Source organism: Podarcis tiliguerta, assembly GCF_965153285.1.
Source record: "Podarcis tiliguerta genome assembly, chromosome: 7".
NCBI lineage: Eukaryota > Metazoa > Chordata > Lepidosauria > Squamata > Lacertidae > Podarcis > Podarcis tiliguerta.
The window spans coordinates 66,789,998-66,812,623 of record NC_139540.1 but is presented as its reverse complement, the minus strand read 5'-3'; the positions used below and the strand labels follow the sequence as shown (position 1 = coordinate 66,812,623).

The 22,626-nt window shown below is 45.9% G+C and overlaps 1 protein-coding gene across 2 annotated transcripts in view; it reads right to left on the bottom strand.

Annotated features, from left to right (window-relative positions):
• DROSHA (drosha ribonuclease III) overlaps positions 1–22,626 on the bottom strand; it is an 84,694-nt gene that overhangs the window by 6,940 nt on the left and 55,128 nt on the right. For both annotated transcript variants that reach the window (XM_083449294.1, XM_083449295.1), the window contains exons 23-29: positions 18,677–18,747; positions 16,300–16,344; positions 14,289–14,446; positions 12,062–12,167; positions 7,826–7,967; positions 3,819–3,901; positions 3,231–3,334 (exon numbers count right to left, since the gene is read on the bottom strand). In XM_083449294.1, coding sequence (XP_083305420.1) covers positions 3,231–3,334; positions 3,819–3,901; positions 7,826–7,967; positions 12,062–12,167; positions 14,289–14,446; positions 16,300–16,344; positions 18,677–18,747 — 709 coding nt within the window. The remainder of the gene's footprint in view (positions 1–3,230; positions 3,335–3,818; positions 3,902–7,825; positions 7,968–12,061; positions 12,168–14,288; positions 14,447–16,299; positions 16,345–18,676; positions 18,748–22,626) is intronic.

The following is a 22,626-nucleotide window of genomic DNA, read 5'->3' as shown; positions in this document are numbered from 1 at the left end:
CACGAAACAAGACGATCTGTTGCAAGAGAGGTGCTAGACCATTCGAATGTCAAAGTTTCATTACTGAGCTACACTTTAAAACAGTTTACAATAATCCTTCCATCCGTGCCAGATCCCAATTTTCTGTCCCTTTCCTGTGGCCACGAAACAGGGTCTGGGAGAAAATGATACAACTTAAAAGGCGGGGCAGCTCTCAGATGGATCGTCAAAAATGGGAGTCACCAGTCTCACTGCATCTCCAACACTTATCTGATTCAGTCTTATACATCTTAGCAAGTCTACTCGAAGTTAGAGACCATCTGTGAATCATTTTCAGGTAGTTCTCCTTCAAGGAATAACATGATGTAAAAATTTCAGATCGTTCCCCCCCCCCCCCGAGATTAAAATCTATATTGTGTCCTATATCTATTGCCCAGCGTGTCATGGAGACTTTGACAAGATCGTCTTTTGTTTCCCATTCTAATAACATTTTAGATAAAAGTTTTTCTTAATTTTGTAAGAGTTCTTTTTCAAATTGTGAGCTTCGGTCCAAAAAACCAACAGTTTCCCTGTTTATTTTAAACATTTCCTGTAACTGATGATATTGTAGCCAGTCTGTTAACAGGGCTCCTTACACTTTCCATTAATTCCAGTTTAGGTTCCCCCTCTGTAAAGCACAGCAATTCCTTGTAAGTTGTCCACTGTCTATCCTTATTAATTCTCTTTATTGTAATAGCCTCAATAGGAGATAGCCACAGAGGTGTCTTCCTTTCCAGCAGATTTGTGTATTTCTCCCAAACTCCATACAAATTCTTCCTTAGAATATGGTTTGTAAAACTTTTGTAAATTGTCGCCTTCCCATACCACAGACATGCATGCCCGCCAAATTTTAAATTGTGGCCTTCTAGGTCCAGGATGTCTGCATTATCCAATGTAATCCATTCTGTTAACCAACACAGGCAGGAGTCACCAGGGGCTCAGAGCAGCTTAGGGCAAACTCTAGTGTTGTCCTCGAAGGCTCCCTTCCTCCCTCCCCCCAGCATTCTCCAAGATGGGGCTCCCCAGATATACAATGGCACCTCGGGTTAAGAACTTAATTCGTTCCGGAGGTCTGTTCTTAACCTGAAACTGTTCTTAACCTGAGGTACCACTTTAGCTAATGGGGCCTCCCGCTGCTGCCACCGCGTAATTTCTGTTCTCATTCTGAAGCAAAGTTCTTAACCTGAGGTACTATTTCTGGGTTAGCGGAGTCTGTAACCTGAAGCGTCTGTAACCTGAAGTGTCTGTAACCCAAGGTACCACTGTATATGATTACATCTCTGACTACAGTCCATGCTGCCTGGAGCTAATGGAGGTTGTGGTCCAAAATGTCTGGAGGACACTAGATTTTGGGAAGGCTGCTTTGAGCCCCTGGTGAAGGACTGTAGATCATTCACATCTGTGGGAAGAAGTCAAGGCTAAAGCCCGTGAAGGCTAAAGCTCACCGGCCCTGGAGTCCCGGGTCCTCTCTGGTGCACGTTGCAATGCGTCACTGAGTGGCTCACCCTGGCAAGCACGTCCTCCCTGCCTCTGTGCAAACGCTCTGGCATCACACGCCAGCCAAACAGGAGCTTCTCCATTCTCATCCTGCTTCAGCTCAAGAACGGCAGAAACGGAGAACAAGAAGGAAAAGGGGAGGGTTCACACTGCCTCTTCGCTGTTCCCTGAGTCCATCGAGAGATGAACACCTGCTGCACTCTGGCTCTCTTTGCCCTGCGCCAGAATATTCCTCTTGCCCTCTGCAATGGGCGCTCTGCCCCAGGAGCAGGCAGAAGGTAGATCTGGAGATCCCTGCCGTTTCCAACGGCCAAACAGCAACAAAAGATCTCATTGCACCTCACAAAATTAAGCTGCCAAAATGAAGAAAGATTGAGGTGGCCGTGAGTGGATCTTCGGAAAGGCCTGTGTGCTTTCTTCCATTAAGCTGGAGTGTGGCGCTGATAATGCCAAAGTTGCAGGTTCGATTCCTGCATATTCCTGCATTCCATGGGATTGGACTAGATCAGTGTTGGCCAAGCTGTTTTGGGACTACAATTCCCATCATCCCTGACCACTGGTCCTCTTAGCTAGGGATGATGGGAGTTGTAGTCCAAAAACAGCTGGAGGGCCAAGTTTGGCCAACACTGGACTAGATGATTCGCAGGGTCCCTTCCAACTCTGCAATTCTATGATAATTATCTCCTTCTCTCTCTCACACACATATGCTATCTCTAGATTCCTGGGCTCCAAATTCTTTAATATGAAGTGTATGTCTAAATCCTTAAACCTGTTCCTCACTTCCACTGTGTATTCATAAGCGAATTGATGCTTTTAAATTATGGTGCTGGAGGAGACTCTTGAGAGTCCCATGGACTGCAAGAAGACCAAACCTATCCATTCTGAAGGAAATCAGCCCTGAGTGCTCATTGGAAGGACAGATCGTGAAGCTGAGGCTCCAATACTTTGGCCACCTCATGAGAAGAGACGACTCCTTGGAAAAGACCCTGATGTTGGGAAAGATGGAGGGCACAAGGAGAAGGGACGACAGAGGACGAGATGGTTCGATAGTGTTCTTGAAGCTACCAGCATGAGTTTGACTAAACTGCAGAAGGCAGTGGAAGACAGGAGTGCCTGGCGTGCTCTGGTCCATGGGGTCACGAAGAGTTGGACACGACTAAATGACTAAACAACAACAAATGTCTTTTGCACAACTTCTAGTTGGAGGATCTCAGGGACTGAGTTAGAAAAAACAACACCCAACAAAGCAGATCTTGCAAGCCTGAAGTCTGCCCACTCCATCAAACATCATGCTTTTTGCAGACAAGCAGCAACTCTGCTACCGATCCCAAATGACTCCGGAGAGTTACACTTGCAGGAGTTACAGAGTCTGTTTAAAGCAGCAGTTACCACCCCCTGACGTGCGAAGGGAGGCACTGAAACTATTTTGTGGGTGGGCGAATGCGAACTTATCCATGAGGATCAAATGATCCACCATCCACTGAATTGAGAGCCATCCCATCTTCCACACGCAACGGCTCTTGTGACTACATTTGTGGCGCTTGAAGCTGAGTTCGAGATCGGAAAGGGGAAACGGCAAACTAATCCCTTCTTTAAACAAAAGGCAGAGGGTGCTTAATCCGAGTCATACGGATATGGAGACAAAAATAAACGCCAAGTGTGGAGCTGAAAATGAGAGATCGGCTCACAAAGTTATAAGGAGAAAGGCTTCTTACTTATAGAGAGGGATGTCTGGCTCCTTCCCTTCTGTTCGGAGAGTTAAGCAGCATTGCTGGAGCTGGGATTTTGGATCGTTCCAGTCCTGGTTTAAAATGAATTCCTATAATGCAGAGAAATAACAGCAGGCTCCAATTAGAGGAGCAGGAAGAGGCTGGAAACAGGGTTAAAAACAGGAGTTTTGCCCCAAGTTAATGTTGTTGTTTTTTGAAGTTTATACCAAAGTACATGCATGCAACAGAAGGTAAAGGTAAAGGGACCCCTGACCATTAGGTCCAGTCGTGGCCGACTCTGGGGTTGCGGCGCTCATCTCGCTTTATTGGCCAAGGGAGCTGGCGTGCAGCTTCCGGGTCATGTGGCCAGCATGACTAAGCCATTTCTGGCAAACCAGAGCAGCGAACGGAAACTCAGTTTACCTTCCCGCCGGAGTGGTACCTATTTATCTACTTGCACTTTGACGTGCTTTCGAACTGCTAGGTCGGCAGGAGCATGCAACAGAACAAAAGTTTTAATTACCATAAAGATGGGACACTGTGGCAAACCCAGATTGGTTGCTGCATTAAGTATAAAACTCCAAGCTGTCCTACCTTTAGTCGTGGGAAGAAGCAGACATTCATGAAGGTGTGGACATATTCCAAGTCCTTGTCTATGTATAGAGCAGCGATAAAAGCTGGAAGGGAGGAAAACCAAATATGCGAGTAATGTTATTCTCTGGGTAAAAAGTTTACACTTGCAGAGAATCTCTGGTGCTCTCAAGGTCTCTCATGGCAAATATTTCTGAGCTAAGAACCCGGGCTGCTCAGCTGCTTGAATGCGTCTTAAGGGGGGAAAGATGGCTTGGCGAATACAGTTTTTTGACCACCTTGGGAACAAGGTGAAAAACATAACGAAGAGTTAGGAGGTCTGTTAAGAAGAGTTTGGATTTGATATCCCGCTTTATCACTACCCGAAGGAGTCTCAAAGCGGCTAACATTCCCCTTTCCCTTCCTCCCCCACAACAAACACTCTGTGAGGTGAGTGGGGCTGAGAGGCTTCAGAGAAGTGTGATTTGCCCAAGGTCACCCAGCAGCTGCACGTGGAGGAGCGGAGACGCGAACCCGGTTCCCCAGATTATGAGACTACCACTCTTAACCACTACACCACACTGGCTCCCAAGCACAAAGGGCACCCGAAAGGTGAGAGTCTCCAAAAGGGAAAAGAAAATGAAATAACAGAGGGGTGGACCACCGATTGTCTGTATCATCAAATAACACGGGTGGAATGGGATTCAGTCTGTGAAATTGCATGTTTTGGGGGGAGCGGAAGGAACTCAGCCCAGTCCAGAAGCACATAAAAGGCTTAGGGAGGTCATGTTGTAGAGGGTGTGATTCTTCTAGCCACTTCAACGGCTGCGAGGGTCAACCAACCTCCTTTGGGGAAAAGGTTCCTATGGGTTATAGCTCCATGAAAGTGTCTCTTGCTTTTAATTCCAAAGTGGGAGGCGTGGGCTGGCCATTGTGGAACAATCTCATAGCAGTGTTGCACCACCGCATGTCTAATCTGCCAATTTACAGCTTCCATCTAATGTGGGATGAAGGCATGAGGCCACATCGACAAATCTGCGGTCAACAAATAAGCACATCTGATGCTCAGAGCAGCACGCGCCCCCCTCCACATGCTGGCTTGTTAAGTCGGGAATTGCTTATGTGAAGCAGGTCACATTCCCAACAGCCTCTCCCTCCTAAAAAAGGTAAAGGGACCCCTGACCATTAGGTCCAGTCGTGACTGACTCTGGGGTTGCAGCGTTCATCTCGCTTTATTGGCCGAGGGAGCCGGCGTACAGCTTCCGGCGTACATGTGGCCAGCATGACTAAGCCGCTTCTGGCGAACCAGAGCAGCGCATGGAAACGCTGTTTACCTTCCCACTGGAGTGGTACCTATTTATCTACTTGCACTTTGACGTGCTTTCAAACTGCTAGGTTGGCAGGAGCAGGGACCCAGCAAAGGGAGCTCACCCCGTTGCGGGGATTCGAACCGCCGAGCTTCTGATCGGCAAGTCCTAGGCTCAGTGGTTTAACCCACAGCGCCACCCGCGTCCTCTCCCTCCTTAAGACCCTTAAAGTTGCATTACGCTATGGGCGTCCTTCGTACAGTTGAGCAGATGGTCATCGCAGGGTCTCACCAAGAACAAGGTTGTCCATCGATTTACATGTGTCCACTCTGCCCCCCCCTTGCTTCTGGGTCGGTGTTCAAACTCTCAAAACATAAATCCCTTGGGAGACCAGACTAGAATTAACAATGTCGTGAGTTTTGTTCATGAAAAATGGAAAGCAAATAAATATTAAGCTACGTTTCTTGGTTAATGCAGAATTATGGTATGAACCCCTTTTTGGTCGTTGTTGCTGTTGTTTATTTATTTATTTCCCACCCATCTGGCTGGGTTTCCCCAGGCACTCTGGACCGCTTACAGGATATATAAAAATAGAACATTAAAAAACAGAATATCCTACACAGGAAACAAACCAACCAACCAATAAATCAATAGAAAGCAATAATAAGAACAACAGTGCTCTCCTTTTTATGAAACAGGAGACCTCATCTCCTCGACTTACTCCTAAGAACCCCATTCACTCTCTTCCCCAACCCCAGACCCACTAAATGCTTTAACTGGACAGATCCCAACTGCTCCTTAAAAGCAATTGCTCCTCTAAGCAATTCCTTCCTTTCCTCATGCAGTTCACCACAGTTGGTCTAATAATAATAATAATAATAGACAATCTGGTGCCCCCCCCCCCGATGTTGAGGGACTACAAAACCTATCATCCACGGCCATTGCTAATCCTGGCAGAAGCTGATTGGTGTTGTATTCTAGAAAATGTGGAGGACGCCAGGTTGCCTATCCCTTCTCTAGTACAAGGTCACTGAAGAGCAAATCCTGGGCTCTGCCTATAACCTCTCCTTGACAAGAGCTGAAAACTGAGTCACTGAATTGTCAACATCTGGACAAATTAATGAAGCATTCTGAAGAGCTGGGGACAGAGTCTGGACTTCTAAATCCTGTGGTTTAGCCAGCAGACTATAACTTCTAAGAAATAAATCTCTGCAAAGTATACACTCCCAGTGCTTCGGATATCAATCACGATTGTTTGTGAACAACTTCCATTTACTAAAAGGATTTGGCAAGAGACACGGGACCTGCTCAACTCACAAAATGTATTAAAATGCTCTGGATAGAGATTAACTTCCTTGGCCTGTTATTTATTGCCACTTCACTTGCACTGGAAGCAGAACCTTAAAAAAACAAATAAACTTTTCAAAAAAATTAGCTGAAAGGGGATTTAAACTTCACTATGGGGGTTTATGTTACCGTACCTTCAGAAGCAATGCCATTTATGAAACTGCAAATTGACTGTATTTAAAATAAAATAATAAAGAACTATTTCCCCTTTATTTCTGTACTTGCAAAGGGGCACCTAAAAGCAGGTGTTACTGAATGTTTGCTGTTCTGCCGCATGCTATGTAATGCTCATGATCTCTTTAAGATGGGAATAACCCAACATGGTGCCTGCACTCCAGGTGTTGAACTACAACTTCCAGCGCCCCAACCATTGGAAATTCTGGCTAAGACTAATGGGGATTGTAGTCCAGCAACATCTGGGGAGCACCATGTTGGTTGCCCATCTTAAGAGATCAAGAAAAGGTGGCAGAATCACATGTTCCCTCTCTCCAATCCTCCTTCCCTCAGGTGCAAACTCCTGCACAGCCCTTCCCCAATGTGGTTTGCTATGGCCAAAGTTAATAGTAATGATAATGATAATAATAATTTATTATTTATACACCGCCCATCTGCCTGGGTTTCCCCAGCCACTCTGGGCGGCTCCCAACAGAATATTAAAAACACAATAAAACATCAAACTTTAAAGAGCTCCATAAACAGGGCTGCCTTCAGATGTCTTCTAAAAGTCAGATAGTTGTTTATTTCCTTGACACCTGATGGGAGGGTGTTCTACAGGGTGGGCGCCACTACCTAGAAGGCCCTCTGCCTGTTTCCCTGCAACCTCACTTCTCGCAGTGAGGGAATCTCCGGAAGGCCCTCGGCGCTGGACCTGTGTCCTGGCTGAATGATGGGGCTGGAGATGCTCCTTCAGGTCTACTGGGCTGAGGCCGTTTAGGGCTTTAAAGGTCAGCACCAACACTCGTAATTATGCTCATAAATGTACTGGGAGCCAATGTAGGCACCAACATTAATCGACGGGTGCTGTAACTTGATGAATCGATTAAATGTAAGTAAGTGTACAAACACACGCCAATACCTCAATACACACACACAGCTCAATATACCTTTTGGGTAACGCAAAAGAAATGCAACAGAACCACAGTTTAAAGAAACAATATCTCCCTCCAAATAGTACCTTGAACTAACGACATGTGCATTCTCGATGGATTCCAGAATCCACCAAACCCGCTTGGTGTTTTTGGGGGGTTTTGTTTTGTTTTTTAAACCAAATATCTCTTATAGCACAGAACCTTGCCTTTCTCGCTTCTGCTATCTGCTGTCACCTTTAACGTCACCCCTAATTTCCTTTGGGAGGAAACAGAAGATGGTGGCACTCACATTCCAAAAGATCCGCCAGCGTCTTCGTCCGTAAGGCCACGGGGCGCTTGGTTTTGTCGTTTGTAATGGCGAACTCCTGCATGCCAAGTTCTTCAGCGACTTTGGCCTGCGTTCTGTTGTTGACCAGGGAGCTCCGCAACAGCTACCGACACAACAGAGAGCGCTCAGGTAAGAACATCCCCAAAATTCTGGGGAGGAACCATTTCCCCAGCCGTTGCTTGGCAAAACAGAAGAAACCGAATCACCTCTGCTAGATTTTGTTCCTACACCAAGTTGCTGCTCATGCTAACCACTTAATACCACTTCTTCTGATGCTGATCTGTATGACCCACACGGTCAACTGCTCGGTCCCTCACCCCCAAAGTGACGCAGAAGAAGAGTTTCTCCTTCTCTCTCCATCCTTTGCTAGCTTGAGGCAATCTGTAGTTTATCATTTGGTCCAAACTGGCAAACCACGGTTTGTGCTTATCCTGAGATTATACTACAATTTGTCTTAGGTCAGAAGCACCCGACTCGTGTCCAGCTTCCTGTTGAAGCAAGCTAATGGGCAGAAAATATGCCAAGCTCAATTTCTCTTGCCGACAGAAGTGTGTTCTTGCTTCCACTGTGCATACAAAGCAGAGAGAGCTTCTGTGTAACTCGCTAATGATGGAGGTGCCTAAGGTGCTGCTTACATATAATCCTCTCCAATTGTCTAAAGGATGTTGCAAGAGCCGTGGTAACAGGCGGTCGATTTATCGCTCTCATCCTGGATCCGTGAATATTACTACGGCTTCAGCCAATTTAACGTAAATAGACTTGGCAACATATAATCCTCTCACACCGGGCAAAGCGAGCTGGTCCCCAATGTGTCCGTCGCAGGAGGACTGCAGTGTTAATTGTCAAAAAATGCAGCCACCTGTGGCGACGAAGAATTAAGTACTATGAGAACCGAGAGCCGGTTGACAGGAAGAGAGGAGCCCAGCGCTTTAATTAACAGCAGCCACTTTCCAAAAGAACAAGCACGCAACTTATTGTTGGGGCAACGTCCGCAGCGAACCAGCGGCTCGGAAAGCAGAACCTAACGGCACACTGCAATTTGCATAGGATGCGAAGGCTGGGTGAACAGCTGAGGTGAAATTTCTGTGAAAGATGGAACGATACGGGCGGGGGCTGGCAGAGCACGAGAGCGGCGCGAAACGAAACGTTAAGGCGCGCCCGGAACATAAAAGCAACTTTTGAAAGCTTATTTCAGTCTGATCAGATGAAAGGGAGCTCGGGAGAGGGGGCAGGCCCGCTGATAAGGAAATTTAACATGTCATATTTATTCATCAGAAGACAGAAGGGAGACAGGCTCAAATTATGCTTAAGAGAAGGTCTTGGGCAGAAGGCAGAGGAAGGGGACCGAGGGAGAAAGCGGTGAAAGAGGGAAAACGCGCTCGCTGCTTAAAACGTAACTTTGGTTAAACATTAAAATGCCCTGCACTTCAGCTGCAAGTTCAAAGAGCACTCGGGTCTTTGAAATCAGGGGTTAGCCTTCCTTGGAGCTACTGGCCGAGTGGAAATATGCAGAAGAGAGCAAGGGAGAGGGGGGATTGGAAGGGATGGACAGCATAAAGTCAAAACTGGATCTTCTTTGTGCTGCAGAACTCCTAAAAAAAAAGATTCATTCGCATTCGGAAAGAAATTTCTAGGAGAGGCTTCTCCTTCTGGCTAGCACAAAGGCGACTGATATAGGATCGTTATACAGTGGTGCCTCGCAAGACGAAAAGAATCCGTTCCGCGAGTCTCTTCGTCTTGCGGTTTTTTTCGTCTTGCGAAGCAAACCCATTAGCGGATTAGCGCTATTAGCGGCTATTAAAGGCTTAAGGGATTAGTGGATTAGCTGCTAAAAGGCTATTAGCGGCTTAGATCAGTTGATAAGCGGCTTAGATCAGCTGTTAAGCGGCTTAGCGAACAGCTGTTAAGCGGCTTAGGGGCTTGGGAAAAAGGGGGGAGAGGAAAAAAACCCAGGAATCGCAAGGCATTTTCGTCTTGCGAAGCAAGCCCATAGCAAATTCGTCCTGCGAAGCACCTCCAAAACGGAAAACCCTTTCGTCTAGCGGGTTTTCCGTCTTGCAAGGCATTCGTCTTGCGGGGCACCACTGTATGTCAATAAAAGCGAGTTTCTTGGATTGTAGTCACACTCCAGTCAGTGTAGCAAAATGGCGTCCTAACTATGCAGAAACTCAGGTGTATAAGCTTGGCGCCAAAGGATTCCTTAAACTGGGGTTACAGTTGCCCAAACAAAATGCCTGGTTGCCATTCTGGGGCCAAGCAGTTCAAAAGCCGTGTTTTCCAAGACAACCTTTGGGTTCCTTAAATTCATCCTGATTGCGCAGCTAACATATAACGGATAGGATTCTACAGGGTGGGGTATCGGTGTGTGAAAACACTCGAGATCCAAGGATCCCTGGGCACGCATCTCCGGATGGTGGAGGCAACTAGTGCCCTCTTGGCCCCCGGGGCATCTTCGCTTGGTTGCAAGTGGCCGATAGCCAGGTGCAAAAAGCGCCTGGAGAATTTCGAACGCTGCAACCATGGCTGACCTTTTTCTTTCTGGCAATGCACAGGCACTGACGAGATTATATCATTTCTAGACTGAGCACTGAGATGAAGTTAGCTGTGTTTCGTCTTATCTCTTTGATTTGCCCTCGCTGGGCTGGATGAATCCCTAGCCTGAATTAAGATCGCCGGAAGAAATATCAACAACCTCAGATATGCAGATGACACAACCTTGATGGCAGAAAGTGAGGAGGAATTAAAGAACCTTTTAATGAGGGTGAAAGAGGAGAGTGCAAAATACGGTCTGAAGCTCAACATCAAAAAAACGAAGATCATGGCCACTGGTCCCATCACCTCCTGGCAAATAGAAGGGGAAGAAATGGAGGCAGTGAGAGATTTTACTTTCTTGGGCTCCATGATCACTGCAGATGGTAACAGCAGCCACGAAATTAAAAGACACCTGCTTCTTGGGAGAAAAGCAATGACAAACCTAGACAGCATCTCAAAAAGCAGAGACATCATCTTGCCAACAAAGGTCCGTATAGTAAAAGCTATGGTTTTCCCAGCAGTGATGTACAGAAGTGAGAGCTGTACCATAAAGAAGGCTGATCGCCGAAGAATTGATGCTTTTGAATTATGGTTCTGGAGGAGACTCTTGAGAGTCCCATGGACTGCAACAAGATCAAACCTCTCCATTCTGAAGGAAATCAGCCCTGAGTGCTCACTGGAAGGACAGATCCTGAAGCTGAGGCTCCAATACTTTGGCCACCTCATGAGAAGAGAAGACTCTCTGGAAAAGACCCTGATGCTGGGAAAGATGGAGGGCACAAGGAGAAGGGACAACAGAGGACGAGATGGTTGGACAGTGTTCTCGAAGCTACCAGCATGAGTTTGACCAAACTGCGGGAGGCAGTGGAAGACAGGAGTGCCTGGTGTGCTCTGGTCCATGGGGTCACGACGAGTAGGTTACGACTAAACGACTAAACAACAACAAATAACAATGGTACTTATTCAGAGATTGGTTTGTCGTTGTTTTAAGCGGCTTATTGTGCCATGCCCTGGGACCACGTGTGATGGGGGGGGGGGGAGAAGCATGAGTAGGAAGCCTTTCTATGGCGGGGGGTATTCGGCTAGGGTAGAAGGATTGATTCTAAAGGGCTCCCATTAAGTTCTATGGGGCACGGTAAGCAAGTTGCAATAAATGTCTAGTTGAACAGTCGAGAGACCACCCGACACTTGCGTATTACTGAAACGAAGCAGCTATTCTTCAAAAGAAAGGCAAACTTGATTTGTTTGTTGCTTTGAGCTACCTATTAGCCCTGAAACCGCTCCCCCAAAGCATTCCTACAGACCTCATGTTCACAGTATCTGTCTACCCCAAGTGCTTGCTAATGAAACAAGCGCTACTTGTAGTTTTGAGGTGGAACAAGTTAATCGCAGCGGTTATTAAAGCTATTGACCTGCTTTAAAGAAGATAAGACATCATGCCTGGGTGGCATGAATCAAAACTTTGTTGATTGCGGCTGGATTCACATCTTCAAATTAACAGAACCTTATTAAGAGCAGGCAGGGCACTGAGGTTGTGGATCTGCATTAAGCCCAGAATAAGTCACTCGCTGCTTCTACAATTCCTTCTCTCTTTCCCCCTGCCCTCTGTCTCTCCTTCCCCCTCTGACTCTGCTCTCGGAGAAGAGTGACAGGTGGCAATCTCACCGTTAGGTGGCCTTCATGATGATCCGGGAAATGTATGAATAAATACTCCGTGGCCACCAGCTGCATTATGGAATCCCCCAAGAATTCCATCCTCTGATTGTGGCCCCTGAAACAGAAAGAGGTAGAAATTAATAAAGTTGATAAGACAGAAAAACAAGCCTTTCCTCGCTATAGAACTACATGTGCGTTGGGCTCACGTAAGCTAAAATTGGAACGATTTAGCATGCCTCCTGCGCAAGGCATTTAAAGAGGAGTGGGAATTTTTTGTCGAGCATATGGGAAACAATTGTGTACAGTTGAAAACACTGGCAGAATTAAAGTAAAATTGACAGTATAATAAGTACAGTGGTGCCTCGCAAGACAAAATTATTTCGTTCTGCGAGCTTTTTCGTCTTGTGAATTTTTCGTCTTGCGAAGCACGGTTTCCCATAGGGAATGCATTGATGGTTTCCCATAGGAATGCATTGACGGTTTTAAGAAAAAGGCGCAAGACGTTTTTGTCATGCGAAGCAAACCCATAGGGAAAATCGTCTTGCGAAGCAACTCAAAAAACAAAAAACTCTTTCGTCTTGCGAGCTTTTCGTCTTGCGAGGCATTCGTCTTGCGAGGTACCACTGTATTGAAGACAGGAGAAGAGAACTAGATGGATATATCAAAATATGCAGGAATGGTGGGAAAGAGAACTGAACCCTGGAAGGGGAGGGGAGTCATTAAATGTATGGTAAAATAAAAAAATGTTTAATTTGTGATATAAAATTTGAAAATGTAATAAAAATATTTATAATATATAATATATAAAAGTATACATAATTATTATAATTATATTACAGTTAATAATATTATAACAATAATATTATAATAATATCACAGTCGTACCTTGACAGTTGAATGGAATCCCTTCCGGAAGTCTGTTTGACTTCCAAAATGTTCGGAAACCAAGGCACAACTTTCGACTGGCTGCAGGAAGCTCCTGCAGCCAATCGGAAGCCACAGAAGCAGCATCAGACGTTCAGGTTCCAAAGAACATCCACAAACCGGAACACTCACTTCTGGGTTTGCGGTGTTCAGGAGCCAAAACGTTCAACTCATAAGGCGTTCAGGATCCAAGGTATGACTGTATAATTATATTATAATATATAATATAATTATCTATAAAAAGACCCCTGTGTGTCCCCCCCCCAAAAAAGCACTAAACAGGCAAGTCATTTCAAATAGGTTTCAAATATTTCTACAATATTTTTGTCCTCGTAGATCACCATTCCTATTGCCCAACATGACTTGTGAGGGTCTCATGGTGGTTTCCCTCGCATTTTATTAGATCCCTGACCTTCCCATCTCCACAAGAACGGGAGTCTCCCCACTTCTGGAAGCCACCCCCAACTCATAGAGGGTGACAAGGGTGAAGACTTAAGGGAAGAGGGAAAACTGGTCCGTATGTTGGCACAGCTCCTTCCTCGGCAGTTTGACCGCCTCGTTCTGCACAGGCTGGTGCTTCTGGGCAGCGTCTTACAGTGATCCAGTCACAGAACATGTTACAGTGATCCAGTCACGAGGTTGGTCTACCGTGATCAGACGATCCCTATCCAGGAGCATCCATAGCTGGCAAACCGGACAAAGCTGCCTGTTTTGTAGAGAACGCCTGAGATCCGTTTTAAAACTTTTCAACGCATTCTCCAGGCCTATTTTACAGTTTAGCTTTCTGCATTTTAATTTTCGCTGGTTGCTGTAACTGTTCTCTCTGTTTCATACACCGTATTTATTCAGGAGCAACGCGCACCGTATTTTTTGCTCTATAAGACTCACTTTTTCCCTCCTAAAAAGTAAGGGGAAATGTGTGTGCGTCTTATGGAGCGAATGCAGGCTGCGCAGCTATCCCAGAAGCCAGAACAGCAAGAGGGATTGCTGCTTTCACTGCGCAGTGATCCCTCTTGCTGTTCTGGCTTCTGAGATTCAGAATATTTTCTTTCATATTTTCCTCCTCCAAAAACTAGGTGCGTCTTGTGGTCTGGTGCGTCTTATAGAGCGAAAAATACGGTACGCTGTGGAAATTAGAGCGCACATGAGATTTGATGGTGCCAGTCCATACTTTTCTGGGGTCTCAAGGTTTTGAAAACTGAGGTGAGATTTGATGGTGCATTAGATTCGTGTAAATACGGTATGTTCTAAAATGAAATAATCATAAACTTTACTGGGGAGGGGGGGAGAAAGAAACGCCTAACAAACTCACAGGGTTAGGTGGTTAAATCCGACAGTTCTCAAAGTGAAAGCCCGGGCCAGAAGCCGAACGTGAGTGAAAATTACTCCGATGGCTTCCTCGAACTCGGTCAATTTCTGGAGCACAGGAGATGTCTCAATCAGCTGTCGGTCAGTATTGGACTCTTGCAGCTGTAAAGAAATATGAACGCAGAGAACAGCGTGAACTTGGAAGAAAGATTTAAGGCCCAATTTAGGAAGCTGGAGCTGACAAAATAATGAACACTGTGATTTTTACTTTGCATATTACCGAGAAGAAATGGGGCAGGAAACACAACGAAGCAGATTCTCAGTGGCTACTGAACATTACCTTAATAAAGCCTGGACCACAATTTTATTTTTTAACAGGTTGAAAGGCAGCAGATAAGTCTGAAGCAAAAAGATCAACGTCACTGGGGCCTTTGAGCTCTCCGGCCTTTCCTGCATACATTCAACAATGCTATTTTTTATTAGCTTTTCTCAGTGGATTGACTACACCTTTTGCTATTTTTGTGATTTTTTTATTTTAAAAAACTGGCCCTATTCATATTTTCTGTTGTCCCACTGTCCTGACAGCAATTGTATGCTGAGGATTAGAAGGATATAAACATAAATAATAATTTTTTAAAGAAAAAGTCTTGATTCAAATGTTTCTTTTATATACAGTCATACCTTGGATCTTGAATGCCCTGGCTCCCGAACAAATCGGCTCCTGAACAACCAAAACCCGGAAGCTGAATGTCCGAGCTTCCTGCAGCCAATCAGAAGCTTTGGTTTCTGAACGTTTAGGAAGACGAATGGACTTCCAGAACGGATTCCGTTCGACTTCCAAGGTACGACTGTGTGTGTGTGTATAGCAAGTAACTGTGTTTGTGTATAGCAAGTATTTCACTATCAACTCCTCCCCCTTCTTTCTCTAATTTCAGATTAAATTATTTCAGCAAGAAGCTAGCAGGAACGCTTGCTAAGTGATAATACAATGCTCATACTTTGGGGTTTTGCAGGAGCATAATTAACATTTTTCAAAAGGGTTTTGTCCCCGTTTGCTGAGAAGTAGCTTTTCTATGGGCAGATCCCGAGTACAGAGAATTCTTTCAGCCATCATTTAGATTGAGTTTTCGCAACGGGAAAAGGTAGAGGATTTCAACTTCTTTGTGGCCCTTTCACAACACTGATAATATGTGGACCACCTACCCAGGTAGTTTAGAACGGTGGGATTTCAGCACGAATCACTTACGGTACATGTTCATGCCACTTGTTCTCACAAAAATACTGAAAGTACTATTCTTTTCTAATACTATTTGGAAGAGAGACCACTGCCAGTGGTTACAGATTTCCTGGTGACCTCCATAATGTACGTTTGAGGCGTTCAAAAAATATAAACACCGGACACATTTATTATTTAACGGTGTTGTTAAATTTGACATGATGGCACGCTTGCCATTATGCTCAATGAATAGGCATTCTTCCCAGGAAGTTTACTGTCCAAAGCAAGGATGACTTCAAACAAGGAATCCCTGCGGATCATTCACTACTAGGGCTGCTGTCCAGGGAAAGTACTGGATCCCAGGTTCACCTGGGTGAGTCACTCCACAGCCCAGAACGGTCCTGATGATGTATGCTACAAAGCTCCCATTTTTGTTGTACTTTTCCACTTGGGGAGATTTTCTAGCAAGGAAGACGGTCTGGTTATTTCCCCCCCTTTTGCCACTAGACTATAAATCTGCCGCTCACCTGTCCTGTGTCTGCCACCCACCTGCCAAATTACTGCCTGCCTGTTGCCTGAGGCACTCTGAAGTCCCTGCCCCCCCCCCTTGAGCCCGAGCTCTCGACAGTTATTAGCCACAAAAGAAATTCACAAAGGCCATGCGCCTGCTAGCCGTTCAGAGATGTCAGCGCAGCTGAATACAGCTAAAAAGGCATCCTTGGGAACGGGGGGGGGGGGGGAGAGAAAGACGAAGAAGAAAAGCACTCTGAAATTCCTTACGGAAAAGGGAGATACTTACTTGGAGAGGGTGCAGTGGATAATTAAGCCATACTTCCCGCAGGTCCTGCAAACACCAAGAGACGCTTTTAAAGCTCACGGGAGCCGTTTAACAAATTCCACATTGCTAAATAAAATGTCATTCTGCAAAGTACTGAAATGGGCTCAGATGCTGACTCTGCTTTTTTTTTTGCGATTTCAATAGTGCCAGCAAGCTAATTTTTTTTTGAAAGCGGGCACTCTCTGCTTAAACTGCCTGTAGCGCATCCATTTAGTGCATATCCATTAGGTGGAAGGAGAAAACGAACACACACACAATTCTTGAACTGTGTAACAGGTTACCTTCTCCCCCCCCCTTTTTTTTTTTTTTGCTTAAAAGTTTAGTAAAAAGGATAAGAGGATAAGAACCCCAGCCTGAAAGGGACATCTTACATCTGAAAGGGAGGGGAACCCTCAACACAAACCCAAAGAATGCGACCACATAATACAGTAGGATTCTATTATACTCGAAGGCAGATGCATGCACAAAACCAATTACATCTTAACACTTATGTTTCAGGGCTGGGATGCAGGCAGCTGAGTCAGTGAACAGCAGAAGCTGTGAGCCCTGGCAGGATCAGAGCCAGGATAGAGCAGTGGTGAATTTTTTTTAGTTGTTTAGTCGTGTCCGACTCTTCGTGACCCCATGGACCAGAGCACTCCAGGCACTCCTGTCTTCCACTGCCTCCCACAGTTTGGTCAAACTCATGTTAGTAGCTTCGAGAACACAAATTTTGAGAACAACATTGTTAGGGGGCACCAAATTTCAACACCCGGTGCTGCCTCAATACAGCTGTGTGCTTCCAACACTGGGATCTGCTGGAAACATCTTCTGCATGTGAACCAGAAAGTGTCCTCTCCAGGCAACTGAACAACTCTTCTTTTCTTATATCCGTGCCTGCAATCTCTTGGGTGGCGCATGCGTGCTCTGTCCATTTACCTCCCTCCGATCCCCTGGGCTCTGGCAACCCATGCTACACCACTGGGGTAAAGGAGAAGAACTGTATGCATGTGTTGAGGAAGCTCAGGAAGGCTGGCTACCTGAAGGGTCTTGCCTCAGCTGATCCATATCCTTCTCCATGCCTTTTGCTTTTCACTTACAATCACTGTCACCTGCTCCACTTCCCCCAATCCTAGACACTTTCTACTCCAAATGACCTTTAAGGTCCTTCACAGTTTGGGACCAGAATAGATCTGTTTGGAATTTTAGATCTTCTCTGGAACCCTTTCTCTGAGCATTCCCACTGAGTTAGGGGAGGGCAGGGCCTTTTTCAGTGTTGGCTCCCCAGCTGTGGAATGTCTTCCCCAGAGACGCTCACCTTGTGCCTGCCTTGGTGTCACTGGGTGCCACACAAAGGCCTTTTTATTCTCCCAAGCCCTTTAGCCTGTTTTTAGCCTCTGCAACACGGGTTCCTATGCTGTATTTATGTTGCTTTTTATTGTCGCTGAATATTAAATAGCTTTATTTCTGGTTCTGATCCCCCCCCCCCGGGTGATAACTCCATTATAAGTAAAGGTAAAGGGACCCCTGACCATTAGGTCCAGTCGTGGCCAACTCTGGGGTTGCAGCGCTCATCTTGCTTTATTGGCCAAGGGAGTCAGCGTACAGCTTCCGGGTCATGTGGCCAGCATGACTAAGCTGCTTCTGGCGAACCAGAGCAGCGCACAGAAACGCCGTTTACCTTCCCACCGGAGCAGTACCTATTTATCTACTTGCACTTTGACATGCTTTCAAACTGCTAGGTTGGCAGGAGCAGGGACTGAACAACGGGAGCTCACCCGTTGCGGGGATTCGAACCGCCGACCTTCTGATCGGCAAGTCTTAGGCTCTGTGGTTTAACCCACAGCGCCACCCGCGTCCCAACTCCATTACAGGGTGGCATTTAAATACTCTTCAGGGTTTTCCAAACTTGGCTTCCCGGCTGTTTTGGGACTACAACTCCCACCATCCATGGGAGCTAAGGATAATGGGAATTGTAGTCCGACAGCAGCTGGAGACCCGAGTTCAGGAAACCCTGCTCTAACCAATTGAACGAATGACTGAATGGGTGTTTGCTGCGGCAAGCGGGGGAAAGAGGGATTATAAAATAAAAGCAGCGCATGGGGGGGGGGGGGGAGAAGGGATAAACACTCGCTGCGCTGCTTCTGAAAACCACCCTGTGCATCCCTGTTTTGCAGCAGAGCACACTTAATGGCAATAAAAAAATAAATGCTGCTGCTATATAAAGCCAGAACATTCTGAAAAGCAGGAAGCCTTTCCTTTGAAACACTCCCTTTAATGAACCACAGCATAACTCAAATTGATTCTGTAAGCAAGAGACGTGTCGGAAGGCGCAACGAGGCTATGGATAAAGTCATACCTTGCCGTTAAATAGCAAGCGTCCAAAGAGCTGCTTGGCTTCCTCCAGACTGCCCTCCAAGTAAACCGCCCCTGCGTGACAAAATTTGCCGTAAGATGCGCATTAACATTCAAGAGACTGCCGGTAACGCAAGCTGTGAGCCTGAGCCAGGAGGAAAGAAAATGCCTAGATGTTCTGGTGAGAGCAGGAGGACAGAATGAGATTATAATTATTATTTCTTGAATTTATATACCGCCCTATACCCAGAGGTATTTTTTTTTTCTTTCTCTGTGGCAGGATCCACTGCTGGCTTGAGCCTTGTCTACAGTCATCAGACAAACCCTGACAGAATTACCCCCAATGGATTACCCCTCAAAAGAAAAAGAAAAAAAGGTTCTTCATACCTGCTGCAAAGGGAATATTTAAACAGCTTGAAAAATAACCAAAGACTAACCATTTTTAGCCGATCCTCTCTATCTCATCCCTATCCGCTGTTCCCTCTATCTCACCTCCCTGCTAACTAACCATCCCCCTTAAGGAACAAAGGGATTTAGACCCAGACACACACATAAGAACGTACAGTGGTACCTCAGGTTAAGTACTTAATTCGTTCCAGAGGTCCATTCTTAATCTGAAACTGTTCTTAACCTGAAGCACCACTTTAGCTAATGGGGCCTCCCGCTGCTGCCACGCGATTTCTTTTCTCATCCTGAAGCAAAGTTGTTAACCTGAGGTACTATTTCTGGGTTAGCGGAGTCTGTAACCTGAAGTGTATGTAACCTGAAGCGTCTGTAACCCGAGGTACCACTGTACTTGAGTGGCACTTCCTTATTATTCAGTCCTGGTTTGTGAAAGTCTGCTGCTTTGCGACGACCCCTACAAATGCCAAACGAAACCCAAGCTTTCCTTTGCTATGCTTGGGGCTGACGCTCCACCACAGCCCCACGTAGCATGATGCATAGGTAAAGGTAAAGGGACCCCTGACCATTAGGTCCAGTCGTGGCCGACTCTGGGGGTGCAGCGCTCATCTCGCTTTATTGGCCGAGGAAGCCAGCGTACAGCTTCCGGGTCATGTGGCCAGCATGACTAAGCCGCTTCTGGCAAACCACAGAAACGCCGTTTACCTTCCCTCCGGAGCGGTACCTATTTATCTACTTGCACTTTGACGTGCTTTCAAACTGCTAGGTGGGCTGGAGCTGGGACTGAGCAACAGGAGCTCACCCCGTCACGGGGATTCGAACCGCTGACCTTCTGATCGGCAAGTTCTAGGCTCATGATGCATACAGACGACCAAAATTAAAATTAAAAAACCACACACACACACACAATGCCCTGGCTTCCCTTTGCCAAATAAATGGCAGCTAGCTCCTAGGAGAGACAGCCGGGCCCTTCCTTGTTCCAAAAGTGCTGGAATCAAACCCCTCTCCCCCCCATCCCGTTTATTTTTTTTAACGCTGAACATCAAAGCGTGTGTAAGAAGCGAAGCAGAGTTGGAAAGCACAGCTTCCCCCACCCACAACCCCCTTATCTTGATCTGACGAAACGCAATATAGCCCAAGGCAGAACCCAAAGAGCTAGAATCTATTTTCCAAGGCAAGGCAAAATGCATAAGGATGAGATTCAGGCGGTTCTGTTCTGCGTCAGCCCATCGCTTGCGAGTTTTCTTTTCTTTTCCACCCCTCTTTCTCCTCGCCTCCCTTTTCCTCCAATTCCCTCTATCTCGTCTCCCTGATGACTACCCGTCCCCTTGAGGAACAAAGGGATTTCAACTGATATTACCCTTGCTGGTACCTTTCCCGGGAAAATCAGAGGCTCACTCTGTCGGGTTCCTATTGGAAGTACGGACAAACGCTAGAACATTAGCAGCAGCAAAGTTTTTATCGGTGGTTGCAAGAACCAATGATCCCTATCTTTAAGTCTGCTTGTTTAACCTGGAGGTAGGCTGTCTGAATTGTGCATTGCTTTGTAACTATTTGTTGGGTCTCTGGACCGTAATAAAGATAGATAGATGATAGATAGATAGATAGATAGATAGATAGATAGATAGATGATAGATAGATAGATAGATAGATTTAGACTAACGAGAGGTCCATAGAGCATCAAACTAGGAGGCCAAGACCAGAAGAAGAGGACTGAATGGATCCAGCTGCCGCTGCCATTATTACTTGCAAGGGCAAGGTGTGATGGGGACAGCCTCTTCCAAGACAGAGTGGGGGTACAGCAGCAGGCGCGGGGGTAGCTGACAGGGAGCCTTCTGGACGTCATTGGGCTACAACTCTCATATCTGACCATTGGGCTACCTTGGTTGGGGCTGATGGGAACCTACCCAGACCCTGAGATCATCTTCTGAGGCCCTTCTTCATGTGCCTCCTCCTTGAGAGGTCCAGAAGAGGGTGGCAACACGAGACAGGGCCTTCTCTGCAGTGGCTCACCGCCTGTGGAATGCTCTCCCCAGAAAGGTTTGCCTGGCGCCTTCATTATACACCTTTAGCACCAGGCAAAAACATTCCTCTTCAACCAGGCCTTTGGTTGATTTGGTTGACATCCTATGTGGCTTTTTTGAGGGGGGAGGGCTATCGGGTTGTTGTTTTTATTGTGATTACAGTGGTACCTCAGGTTACATACACTTCAGGTTACATACGCTTCAGGTTACAGACTCCGCTAACCCAGAAATAGTGCTTCAGGTTAAGAACTTTGCTTCAGAATGAGAACAGAAATCGTGCTCTGGCGGCGCGGCAGCAGCGGGAGGCCCCATTGGCTAAAGTGGTGCTTCAGGTTAAGAACAGTTTCAGGTTAAGAACCGACCTCCGGAATGAATTAAGTACTTAACCCGAGGTACCACTGTACGCATTTTGCAGTTTTACATCTTGATTTTATTCTGTGAACCGCCCTGAGACCTCCGGGTATAGGGCGGTATATAAATTAAATGAATAAATATAATATGAAATTTAAAAATCGGACACCTCCTTGGAGAACACCATCATAGTTGTCATCATCAGACACAACAAGCCCCTTTAGGAAGGCAGCAAGTCAAAGTATCATTTATCAATTGGAATTCGAAATAGACAATAATAAGAGTACATTCATTTGTAAAAAAAGAATATACAACGGGATAGACAGAAAGTCCAAAGTGTTGGTACATAAATGATTTTGGAATAGTTTTTTGTCCTTGTTTCTTTTCTTTAGGTATATAAACTTTGCATATAAACTTTGTATACATGCTAAAAATTATATTATAATAAGCCTTGCGATGTAATATGATAATGTCTACCGATGTAACATAAGAACGTTAATAAAGAAATAAAACTATATATATAAATTAGCATTCGACATTTATCAATTAGCATTTTTCCACCCCCACCCCCTTCATTATTCTGACTGCTTTGGAATCCCAGGGTGTCCCCCCCCCCCTTTTCACTATTTTAGGAGTACAGTGGTGCCTCGCAAGACGAAATTAATTCGTTCCGCGAGTCTCTTCGTCTAGCGGTTTTTTCGTCTTGCGAAGCAACCCTATTAGGGGCTTAGCGGATTAGCGCTATTAGCCGTTTAGCGGCTATTAGCGGCTATTAAAGGCTTAAGGGATTAGCGGATTAGCTGCTAAAAGGCTATTAGCGGTTTAGCGGCTTAGAAAAAGGGGGTGGGGAGCGAAAAAAAATCTCAAGACTCGCAAGACATTTTCGTCTTGCGAAGCAAGCCCATAGGGAAATTCGTCCTGCGAAGCGCATCGAAAAACGGAAAACCCTTTCGTCTAGCGGGTTTTCCGTCTTGCGAGGCATTCGTCTTGCAGGGCACCACTGTAATTGATCCATTCTGTTTCTCCTTTCCTTTGTTGGTGACCAGGGTCCTCCCATTTCTCGACAACGCTGCAATGCTAATCTCCCTCCCCCTCTTTGTGTGGCAGTCTTTCCTTCCTTGCACTTTATTAAACCGTCGCCCCGCAGTTAATAAAGCTGTCGTACTTAATGATTTTG